At 40.7% G+C, this 12439-nt stretch overlaps 1 protein-coding gene across 13 annotated transcripts in view; it reads right to left on the bottom strand.

Annotated features, from left to right (window-relative positions):
- RREB1 (ras responsive element binding protein 1) overlaps positions 1–12439 on the bottom strand; it is a 156222-nt gene that overhangs the window by 5511 nt on the left and 138272 nt on the right. For 12 of the 13 annotated variants that reach the window (XM_061591432.1, XM_061591397.1, XM_061591417.1 and 9 more), the window contains one exon: positions 4884–5048. The exons of the other annotated variant lie outside the window; for it this stretch is intronic. In XM_061591432.1, the coding sequence (XP_061447416.1) occupies positions 4884–5048 (165 nt within the window). The remainder of the gene's footprint in view (positions 1–4883; positions 5049–12439) is intronic. 13 annotated transcript variants of the gene reach the window in all.

The raw sequence follows: 12439 nt of genomic DNA on the forward strand, positions 1-12439 counted from the left end.
TGTCTTGTATGTTTTATGAAAATCTGAATAAAAATTATTGAAAAAAAAAAAAAAGAACAACCAAATGCCTGATTTGTGGCTCACTTTGCTTAAATTCAGCCTGCTGAAGTTCTGGAGGACTCCAAATCTTGCTCATTATTTTGTGACCGTTTGTGTGGTGCTAATTATGGTATTGCCTAGCCATGGATTTTGGACATTTTTTTAAATGGACCATCACAGCTTCTTTTACTTTTACTTTTTACTACATCTCTTGTTACAGCAGAGTGGCCTGAGTAATTACAACCACCTTTTATGGTTTGTAATACATCTACGTTTGTGTAAGCCTTCTGTACATTAGAAATACTAAAATGCCAAAACACTACAGATAAAGGGTCAAAGCCTTCAATTCATGAAAGCTTAATAACTTTCTATGGGAGATTTAGAAACTCTTAATAAAAAGGAATGTTTAGGTTCATTTCATGCTGACACAAACAGCATGTATTTATGAATGAGAACCTCAAAATCACCTAAGATAGGGCAAGTCCTTGGAAAAGAAGATGACCTTCAAAGATATGGCTGATGGAGACAGAAATCAGTACCAGATATTTTACAACACATGCATAATAAAATGCTGGGATTTGAGACCTGTGTAGATGCACTTAGGGAACTACACAAATACCACAACTTACGGTTTTCTGAGCTAACCTTTGTTAGTGTTAGGAATATTCAGTGTTGTCAGACAAAATGGAAAACAGCTAAGCAGCAGGAATAAAACAGAAAAGATAGTCACAAATATAACCATATTCATCACAGCAATAGTTTCACCACAGTATTCCTTGTAATTCAGAATTTACTGTAGTTGTTAGGTTACAGCTCAGAATATGGCATTAAGAACTGAAGAACCCACAGTGCAAAATGAAAGGCAGCTAAGTCCCCAAGAGGCTTTTCAATCGGTAAACTAACCAACTCAATGATTGATTAAATGAGCATTAAATGGTTTTCAGTAGAACATTTTTTACCCTATTTTATAGGAAGAACAGTTATAACTTAAAGTGTCATACACACACACAAAATAATTAAAATATCAGACTGAAAACACATACATTTTTGAACTCTTTGGTCCCAAAATTCCTGGAAACACCCCACCAAAAGTTTAGATTTCACCTTTCCAACAAACTGTTTGCCAGCAATTCTCATTTTTTGTACAACTATAGCAGCTTTCAAGTTCCCTTTTATTAATTCATCCCTTAATCAACAAAACTAATTCTCTTTTGTGTGTTTCAAGCTTATTTTCAGGAGCAACAAACTACTGCCCACACAAACCAACTGGGATTAAGAAATGGAATGGCAATATTTTTTAATACTGAGAGATGTTTGGATTTGTTAGCTACTTTCTCTTTTGAAAATTAGGCAATATACAAATTTTAAAAAACAAACAACCCTGAAGCCAGACTCCCTGGTCTGGAAGATACCTACAGCTCTTAGCAACCAAGTCCCACTTAGTATATTTTGTCAACTTTTCTTGTTAAAATAAAGAAGAAAAAAAGAAGGGACCTATTACAGCAATGACAAAGTCCTTAATGTTTCACTAAAATTTCATAAACACATGTCATCGCATATATTGTCCCTATAAGAGTATCATTCAGTTAGAACTGATAGTCACATAAAATGCTTTTATTTATTTTTTTAAGTGGTAAAATGCTTCTGGCATTTTTTCTTCAGATTGGGAAAGTAATTTTAAATTGTGCATTCTTGTCATGACTAAAGAAGAAAATCTTCAAGGTGGGGCAGAAACAGGAATTCACTTCTTAAAACCTTCAAATCCAAGAAACTCACCGAGTAGCGAGTTAAAAAAAACAAGTCTAACTGAATTGCCTATATATGAATGTGAGGGATAAAGGAATATATCATTTGCACAACTGACTGTTATGCAACGCATGCAGACCAGCTTTCAAAGGCTTTAGTTATAAGCCACTGTTCTGGATCCTCTGAAGGACTCCTTTTCATTCTTTCAGTCACCTACTAAGGAGGGCAGCAGCAAGGAGAACACAAACAGTGTAAGTTAACATCTACTACGCACACTAACGCACATAAGAGCAATGGGAAACCAACAGGTACCTAGAAAGAGGCAGCTCGCTTCCAAGGGTGCTGCAGTACTTCACTGTAGTCTGTCTAGGTGTTCAGCTCACAAGTTATGCAAGATGCTTGCGCTGTGGCATACTGATGTCCGATTGTTGCAATAGTCTTATTAAAAAACTATGAAGACTATTGATAAGAACTCCAGTTCTGGCACACTCTCTACAGCCACCTTCGATTTCTGCAGAAAGGCAAGGTTGATTTGGGGCTTTCCCCCCTCTCTAATCTCAAGTAGCATCCACTAGGTGGAACACTTTAGTAAGTTTGGATCCTTACAAATGGAAGAGTTCACACTGCTGCTGATTGGAGACACTTCTAATTTCATTTTTGAAATTTTGGTGACTGAGAGGTGCCTGCTAACATTTGCCTCACAGTAGGCACAAGCTGTCCTTTATGCATCAATCTATTAGAGAATAACTCCAATCTACCTCTTGAAAGTGAAAATATTTTCCCAAATTGAACATCCTCAAGGGTGAATCCCAGAAACATGCAAACCTTAAGATTCTCCTCCCCAACAAGTGCTAAAATACTTGTTCTGAAGTGACCTGCACGGTGGCATTAGTGGGTACTGAGCAGGAAGTCATGTAAAATGGCACCTGTGTTGCTCAAAAGCATGAAAAAGCCTTTATATACTTTTCAGAACAAGTTTTTTTGTGTGACAGTGGGTTTAGCATTGCAAGAAAACCTTTATTCTTAATTTTCTGTGTATCTTTTCCCTTGGGAGAAATATGTATATCCCACAAAGAAAGATGTGTGAGCTCCAGCCTTTGCTTAAAGTTCCAGATGCAATGTACAATCCACCCCCCCACTCAAACTCTACAAGCAACACTCTAACAAGAGAATGAACCAGTGACCTGCATTTTCTCTATTACTTAGCTTGTAGTATTAAGTTTATCGTTTACATCTTTCTCTTACCTTTCCTCCAAAGAGCTCAGGGCCTGGTACATGGCTCCTCTCTCCATTTTACCCTCCCAACAACTTTGTCAGACAGGTTAGGCTGAGAAATAGATACTATCTCATGGTCACTGAAGATCAACCAGTGGGCTTTCATGACCCAAACTGCCCAGAGTCTCAGCCAGGTTTCCTCAGGTGCATTTCATTTCGCCGTGCAGTAAATTCAGTTACACAATTAGTTAATGATTATATTCTTTTCTAACAGCCAGTCAGTTTTAGCTCTGAAAAGTTACTGACTGCATAGATCCATAACTGAAACTAACTTCTGGCCTAGTTACTTCAATGCAGGCACAACCAAAATGCATCTCTATAGGGACTGAAGAACTTCACAACCAAAACACCACCACTTTTTGTTGTTTATCACACCATTCTTGGGACAGTAGAAAGTTTCATTGTCATGTGCAAATTCACTGCATCACTAGAAACATCTCCTGGATCTTCAAATTCAGAGGGAATGTACCATGCACATCAATGCAACCGGCTGTTAGTAAATGAGGGTTTTAGGTAAATGAGAACTGGATTTACACACAACTCAAAATTTCAATTTACTTTAGATTTCAAACTACTGTGAAATTCTGAACAGATTAGGAAATCTGAGAAAATATCTAAGAAAACTTTGATCAAAGATGATTTGGGGATGCAGTTCTACAACCTGGACTTTTAAAGTTGGTAGCTTCTTACATAATGTCTGTATTCTGACTTGTGACCAAAACAGTCTCCAATGCAAAGACTAGGGCTGTAATTCAATACATGTCTACTCAGAAATAGGCTCCATTGGGTTCAATAGGACTTACTCCCAAGTAAGTGTGTATTGGACTACACCCTAATTCAGGAGATGAAATTGCTATTTAATTTCATTTTGGTTCAGCCAATTGTTTAACTATCCAACAAAATCTGGATCAAACCTGATCAAAAACTCTCCTAGCATGCAAGTGTGCCCTTTTATAATATGCCTGTAATTTCACAAACTAGCCATCACCACAACTACAATTCGCAGAACTTAGTTAAAGGTAGTGTGCTGGCAAAGCTCTCTCGCTGTAATGATTCTTTTTAAAAGTCTACACTTTCCTCAGCCTTTTTAATCAAACCAGAACCAATGAGAACCACAACTGCCCTGGTAGCTATCGGTTCATTATTTGTTCAACACTCACCCCCTTTTCAGAGCTAAACTAGATGTTACAGAACGGCTGCATAATACAGTGTTAGCCTTACTGATCTCTTATAAATCAGGAGTGGGCCATCTAAGTCCAGCATGAGCAGGCAGAAGAGGGAATGATGAATGCTTCCCCACCCACCCCCAGAAACAACCTCTCTCCAGCCATGGGCATCACGTCTCAAAGCCTCACCTGGGAAAGAACAGCAGGGAAGGTGGGGTACATAGGGGGGGGCAGGAATGTGCAGGCTTTAGCAGAAGCCTTTCTTCCTGACCACACTGGACTTGAAAGGAGCTGGGAGGGGGCATTTAGCGGGGATGACTGTAGCTCAGCGGTAGAGGGAAGGTCCCATGTTCAGTCCCTAGCATATCCAGGTAGGGGTGGGAAAGATTCCCTGCCTGAAACCTTGGAGAGCCATTGCCAGTCTGTGTAGATAATATTGAGCTAGATGGACCAATAGTTTCATTTAGAAGAAGGCAGGTGCCTAGATTTTCAAAAAAGCACATCCCACATTGTAAGAAATATGTTTGTGTTGCCATAACATCTAGTTTGGTCTTCAGTTCCTTGAAAACCAGCTAAAGCCAACTAGGAGCCCAAAGGGGGGAGGGGGGGAAGCAAACACGACTCATCTTAAATTCTGGAACAACCTAAAAGAGCTACCTGTGCTATCATGAGCTCCAGCATCACTTTCTTTAGACTGGGGGATAAGCCCGTTTCTTCTCAGACAGTAGTTGGCAACTCCGTGTTTGCGTAAGTGGTGGCGTTCACAGTTAGATTTGGTGGAAAAGAAGGCATCACATTTTTGACAGGGGAAAGGCTTCTGACCTGAATGGAGCAGGGAAAAAAAACATATTTATCTTCTTTCTGAAGCATCACAGGAGCTCCCATGCGTCTTTCTGTCCCCTCTGCTTGTTTTGAACAACTGTGGCTAAGCTTACAGCTCAATCCTCCTTTGAAGAAAGTCTGGAGTTGGAAGGGGCTTTTACTTCCCAAGCAGCACTTTTACAACTACAGCTGCAGCTTCAAATATAAAATAAAATGAGGAAGGCTGAGTATCAACTCTGAAGTTCAAGCCCCGAGACATTTCCGATACAATGGACTCATTTAAAATCACTTTGGCTCAGTGGCAGCTGGTGGCTTCATGTCAGCAGAGCAGTGGAATCCACTCCGGGTTTTAGTCTGAACTTTCAAGGAGCTGTCCAAGGTGCTTCAGATAGCTCCTTGAAAGTGCAGACTAAAACCCAGAGTGGATTCCACTGTCCCACTGACATGGAGCCACCAGCCACCACTGCTTGGGCTTAAAAAAGTGGAGCAACTATTTAAAAGCAGAGTGGTTTTGAAACCTCAAGTGTGTCAGAATGAACTACTTTATTACACAGCTGTGTATCCACAGCCTGCACTTCAGATGTCATGATCTTTTGCTACCAGATGAAATCAGAAGGAACTGCATATTCATTGGCTGAGAAGGATTGTAACATCAGTTTAAGGACTGGTTTACACATTGCACTTAGCATCAGAGATGTCTTTGTAGGATGACTTGCCCTTACTGGTGCTGAAACACATCCCTACTGGACATAACTATATAATATGCAGGAAACATTTACTAGTGCAATGTGTTATGGCACCAACAGGGACCAGTCATGTTTGGAGATTTCTGACATGGTAAATCTAACATGTGAACCGGGCATCAGGGCTACAAGATGAGCTGGACCCAAAGGAAAACAGCCGAAGCAAGTGGGAATTTAGGAAGAGCCAGGGGGATTAGTATGGGAATGTGTTATGAATGCCAGCCAGAAGACTGAAAAAGACCCCACATGCTCCACATCACATCTAGCCACCACAGATGTGGTGTGGCTGTTGCCAACGTCTGGCAACAGCACAAAGACTCTCTCTCTGGGGGATGCTTGCAGACCACATGGCAAGACACATTTGGGGGAAGGGCAGAAGCTGAGTGGTAGAGCACATGCTTTGTATTCAAAAAGTCCCAAGGTTCAATCCCTGGCTTCTCCAGATAAGACTAGGGAAACATTTGTTTGAAACCCTGGGGAGCTGCTGCCAATCAGTGTAGACAATACTGAGCTAGATGGACCAATGGTATAAGAAGGTTTCCTTATGTTCCAGCTGCTACAAAGAGCTATTGCCCTGCAGAGGCTATTTCAGCCACCTGGTGTTCAAAACAAATGTATCACTTTTAAGAACAAGTTGAAATGTCAGTGCAGCTGTCATGATTCTGTAATAGTTACACAATGTGGACTCTGATGAACAGTGGTGACACCACTCCATTAAAAATACCCCAACTCAGCTATCTCCCTGCTCAAGCTCAGTTTGAACTGCAGGAAGTTTGAGGCTGTTAGTTACTTTGAGCAGCTTTGTAGCCAGTGTAGGGCAAATGGATGCACCACCACCCCTAGATCTGTGCTCCCCACCCCCGGATTTTTTTTTGGAAAATTGCATTTTAAATAGGTGACATGACAGACAATTACAGTCTCCATTTAAAGAATGACAGCTTGTTTTAATAACAGAAGCAAATAATAGGACGCTCTGAAAAATTCAGTGAATAAGGCAGGGTGAGTGCAAAACAAAAGTCTCAGCTAGAAGAGCCCTCAGAATTCTGCTCACTCGAGATTTTCCCTGGCTGAGAGTTACTTTTTCATGATCACAATCACCCTCATAAACATAATGGGCATTTTTTCTTCTTTTTCTTGCGTACTTGATGGCAAAAGGTGAAGACAGACCTAAAGGAATAGAAACACGCTACACAGTTAGCTGGCTGGCTACTAGGGTTGCCAGGTCCATGGCCTGAGACTGATCCTGTATCTTTAGAAGAGAAAGTCAGCCAAGTGCAGGTGTTCTTGTAACTCTGTAATGGGAAAAACCACAAGGTGGAATTCTTTCTCCCCCCCCCCTTGCACAACTTTTAAAGATACAGAAGACCTCTTGGAGGCCAGGCCTGGCAACCAAGAGGTCTTCTGTATCTTTAAAAGTTGGGCAGGGGGAAGGGAGAATTCTACCTTGTGGTTTTTCTCATTACAGAGTTGCAAGAACACCTGCACTTGGCTGACATTCTCTTCTCCTAAAGATACAGGATCAGTCTCAGGCCAAAAACCTGACAACCCTACTGGCTAGCTACCTAAACTGTAACTCAGGCTTAATTTCTGATTTTCCCAATGTGTACAGCTTAGCATGAGACCTTTTCAGGATTTCTGGGCAGAAAAATCATCCTGCAACCAGTAAAAAAAAGTCCAATTGCTTTCCACAATTAGTTTCCAATTATTTGTTCTTACATTTGAAAAGTGGACCTTAGTTTCTATAAATTTTTACATTTTAGTTCTAGCAAACTCCAAAAGCTGCAACTGTTCTAAAATATGATTTTTAGGTGCTATGCTTTGTCTCCCTCTCTGAAAAGTTGTATTGTAACCTACCATTTAGAAACCTTTCTTAGACATTTATCAAGCCTTTTTATAAGTTTATGAAAGGAACTCTATTATGCAGTAAATATTTTACCAAGTTAAGGACTCATTCTCATGGTATTCAACAAGAAAGTTATGCATATTGTTCTCAGCACCATTCTCCTTAAATACTTGACAACGGCTGCACTGTAACATGCTCTTATTCTGTTTCTAAACCTGTTTTTTTATGTGTGTTGTTGTGATACAAGATTGAAAGTTTGAGAAAACAAACGCCACACTAGTTTTTAAATTCTTAGTTCTATCGTATTTTGTTTTACACCTTTTAGTATGCCCTTGTTCATGGTATCCTTAACATCCTTTTTGTTATGAAACAAAAAATGTGTCAGTCATTTAATTCCTGGTGTTCATATGAAATTATCTGTTAGCTTGACCTTTACATAGTCCGTTACGTAAGTTAACACAATCTCTGGATGGAGGAGAAGTGAAGAGGCAGGTCACTGCCTCTCCTGTCCCTGGCCTGGCCCTCACACCTTCTCCACCTGTGAGCTTGGGGAGGAGATTGGCTGACGCAATGCACCTCTCCCCCCCAAAATTCCCCACCCAGAAATGTGGCTGCCCCAACTAACAAGGAAGGCTGGCTACATGGCTGACATTGAGAAAGGATGCTGCTATTTTCCACACTAACTCAGCACCACTAGCAGCCTCCAAGATGCTACAGGACTCATCTAAACACAGCAAGGATCAGCCTGCCCCCACCCCACCCCAATTTGATCTCCTTGCAAGAATGAGTTCTGAACAAACTAAAAAAGAGGCAAGCACAAGAGGCAAGAACTAGGAAGATGAAACACAGAATTTCACACAAACTCAGTAGGATTTGTGAAAGACTTCAAGGATGGAAAAATAATGAAGAGAGAAAACAAGGCAAGAAGGAGTTAGCTGCTATAGGACAGCCAAGGGTGGATGTTATTGCTGCCACTCCTTAGCACAATGCAGGCTTTATGGATGTTTTCGTCAAATTAACCTTCCACCGTAAGTTGGCTTCTACACTAACATCTGAATTAGGGGGGATCATGTGTTCACTTTCCACCCCAAATATGTTTTTAAAAACAGTAATGTCCACTGCAAGCAGAGACCTGGAAGCAGAACACTAATTAGGTAGCCTGGTAATTAAGGCTACAATTCTGAAGAGTTGTATGAGTCTCTGGGCTGATTCATATGTTTTTGCTTCTTTTACTACACAAATGACAAATTTCTGTAGCCATCCTTACTATTCCACAGGAACAGTCATGTATCAGGCAGAATGGGAAAGACACCTCATTCAGAATGGAAAGATCAAAGATTATTATTATTAAAGAAACATAAAGAATAAATACTTAAGGTGAAAACTGGCTAACTTTCCATTTTGTCAAAGGAGGAGTTTGCTGTGTCATGGGACTCTGCACTCTTACTGCATACTTAACTGAAACAGAAAGTCAGTGCAGTTTTTAAAACATACCTATTTTGCATTTATTATTCCTGGACTTTCTTGTTGGTAACAGTATAAACAACAGTCATGCTAACTCTGAAAAGGGAGGGGGGAGGAACTCCAGGTAAGTTATTCAAATCTATTGATATACTGAAAAAATCTACTGCAAACCAATTATCTAACTTGATGCACTTAAACAGAAATGGGTAACCACATTTCAAAGCCTAGTTTTCAACAACATGTCTGAAGTTAGTTATACTGGCAAAGACCGTAATTAAATAAGGTAGAGACATAAGTAGAAAGTTCTCTGATGCTTGCAATTTTATTTAAGCTTGCATTTCGCAGCTTAGAAGAATGCTGTTCCTTTCTTTTATTTCTACTTGGACCAAGAAAACAACTGTTCAAGACTGATTTCTAGTCAATTCTAACCAAAGTTAATATGGTTTTACTTAAAGTCCAATTCACACAAGCTCGAACAGATGGCAGTCATGCAAAACAACCACACAACCTACACGGGGCCAGCAACTGGTAAATGTTTGTGCATCTATTTACAATGTCTGGTGTTTTGCATACCACTGCAAGTCAACTTTTAGGTGGCTTATTGAGGGTGATCAATTGGGGCAAATGAGGCACTGGCCCATCAACCTTAGTCTGCCCTCAACCAACCATCACCTGCCTGCCTTCTTATCTACAATCAGACCAGGGGTGGAACTGTCTGTCATCATTCTTCTCCTCAGGCTTGCAGACACATTTGTGGTTATACTGGTTTCACTGCTTCTCTATCTCTGTTTTTTGAATTTGGGTACACACAATGTTTGTCATGCTCCACCCCTTTTTACTCCAAAATCTGGCATTTTTGAGATCGGATGCATTCTCACTTCAAGCCGGCTTCACACCAACTTGAAAACTGTTTGGTCTATCAACCCGCTGCGACTCCAAGATGTGTCCAATGGAAACACTGTGCAGTGGGCAATCCTAAAAGCTCTGATATGAGCAGGGGGGCTGGGTGTATTCCACCAAACCCCAACAAAACAGTCTTGCTGGTTTTTAAGCAACTAGTGTGCGCCTAGCCTTAGTATTACACTTGTACAACTCAGCAGGGAGCAGGATGGGAATAAAACCAGAATTAGTTGGCTCTGTCTCTGCCTACTATTTGGGCTCCCTGCTTTCTGCCCACCACTGGCTTGTTGTGGCCTGAAAAACTGCCCATGATAATAATTCACACAACCAGAGGGCCACAGGCAAGAGGGAGCAGGCATGTACAGTGTCTAACATGTACTGTGCAAGATGTGTGCACTACCATACATTATGAGAAGATCTTACCAGTGAAGGTGTATAGTTGGGCAAATAAAAAGACCACACACTAATTGTAATTTGGTTTTGACAGCAGTAACACCAAAAACAAATTCATCTGAGTATGACAGCAGAGGTTTGTTGTTAACGGCTTCCTTAAGATTCCAGATTTATGCATATGTGATTACAGCATTTACCTCATGGTAAACTTCTCATCTTGTTTCTGGCCTCCCACTCTACCTCAAAGGTTAGTTACCTGCTTGACAGCTGAAATATACTGTTCCTGGCAACCTTGAAATTATTAGCTGTGAGGATACACAACTGTTTCTAAGTGTTTTCATATGTTTTTAATTGGGTTTCTCCCCACTAAATTGTTTTGCTGTTCTCTTGTTTACTGCCCTGAGCTCCTTTGGGAGAAAGAACAGATGTTTAATAATAAAAACAACAACCAGCCGTGTAAAATCTCACTGATAGTTCGTAAAACATCTCTAATCATGGTTTACAAAGCTTTCTACCTTCAGGAAATTGAGCCTAGGAATCCTGCAGACGGTTTTGGAGCATGTTCCTGTGCAATGAAGCCATTCATATGACCTAACTTATTGGGCCGAAGACCCTTTGCTGCCTGAAGTGGAACAGCCTCTTATATCCCTCGAACCCCAAGTCAAGTTACACAGTACCCAAAGTTTTGACATCTGAGGGAGAAAAACGCACAAGCTTCTCACCCTCCCTGGCAGTACACTTACATTAATAAATTAAATAACTAATCATTTGGTGGCCTTTCCCAACACCTAACATCAGCTTCTTGAGGTGGCCACCTCACTCTGTCTCATTGTAAGGCCAATCCTGGCTTGAACTGAGTGTGACACGTAGAACACACCCAAAATTCCTGAAGCAGCATATCAATTGGGAGATGAAGACCATCTTTCAGGGAAGCCTGCTTGCCATTTCTGATCTTATGCTGCAGAACCCTAACAACTAGGTGATTAGATTAGATTAGACCAGGAGTGGAAAGTAAGTCTACAACTCTCTCATGGTAAGTTGACTAAAGCATAATTTAAAAGGCCAACAGCCTTACAAGTCAAAGGCAACTAACCATGTTGTCCATCCACACAGAAATACAGCAGCTATTCATCACTGTCTAGTCCCACTTTTATTGGTTTTAAACCCAAAGGAATAGAAGGGTAAGAGAAGAAAATCAATGGAATATCCACCAATGGAGAGAGGTGAAAATCAGGGAGGGTGAAAGCAGTTTTTCCAATGGTATTTTAAGAATACAGCACTGAAACATTAAAGTCTGCTTACAGATCTCCCGAGAGACTGTGATCAGATATTCTGCGTTTGCAAGATGAACCAACACCCACTATTTTGTCTCACACACGCACAAGCTTGAAAAATACATTCCATGTATCACTTCACAAAATAAATACTGTTTTTGGAAGCTATGCAACAGATGCAGGTATGCCTGCAAAAGTGGGCTGCACTATGATAGAAACGGTGTGTTAAGGGCAGCCACCAGAAGCCATGACTTTTCCTTTCCCCTCTTCACAGCCTTTGATTTGTTAACATGAAAAACATCTTGCTAGTTTAATGGAGAAACTATGGGGGTCTTTCCTTGGAACCATCACATTTTAGGAATCCACCAGAAGTTCACATTCTGTCATCTGCTTTCTCCCCCATTTACCCCAATTCTGTTGCACAAGCAGACGAGTTGTCAACATTGCAAAGCTGGTGGCTTGCAACCACAGCATAGGCGAGAGCAGGCTTCTAAGGATGTTCTGGGTAGTTTCAGACTCTGAGCTAGCAGAGCTAAGGTTCTTCAGACCTCCCTGCTGAGATCTTGCATTTTACATCGATAGTTCAAAATTTCAAAAACAGAAGGATGTGTATGTGGAGAAACAACCACCCCCTGGAGCTGAATTGACTGAAAAAAGAGAGGTTCGTTATGCTCTCTATATTTTGTTGCTTATGGTCTGAAACTTGTTTGAATGTGGGTGATAAATTCAATAGTTAATGCTAAAGTTTCAATAGGAATGAAATACAGATCTACA

The sequence above is a fragment of the Rhineura floridana genome, chromosome 1 (genome assembly GCF_030035675.1).
Source record: "Rhineura floridana isolate rRhiFlo1 chromosome 1, rRhiFlo1.hap2, whole genome shotgun sequence".
NCBI classification, from domain to species: domain Eukaryota; kingdom Metazoa; phylum Chordata; class Lepidosauria; order Squamata; family Rhineuridae; genus Rhineura; species Rhineura floridana.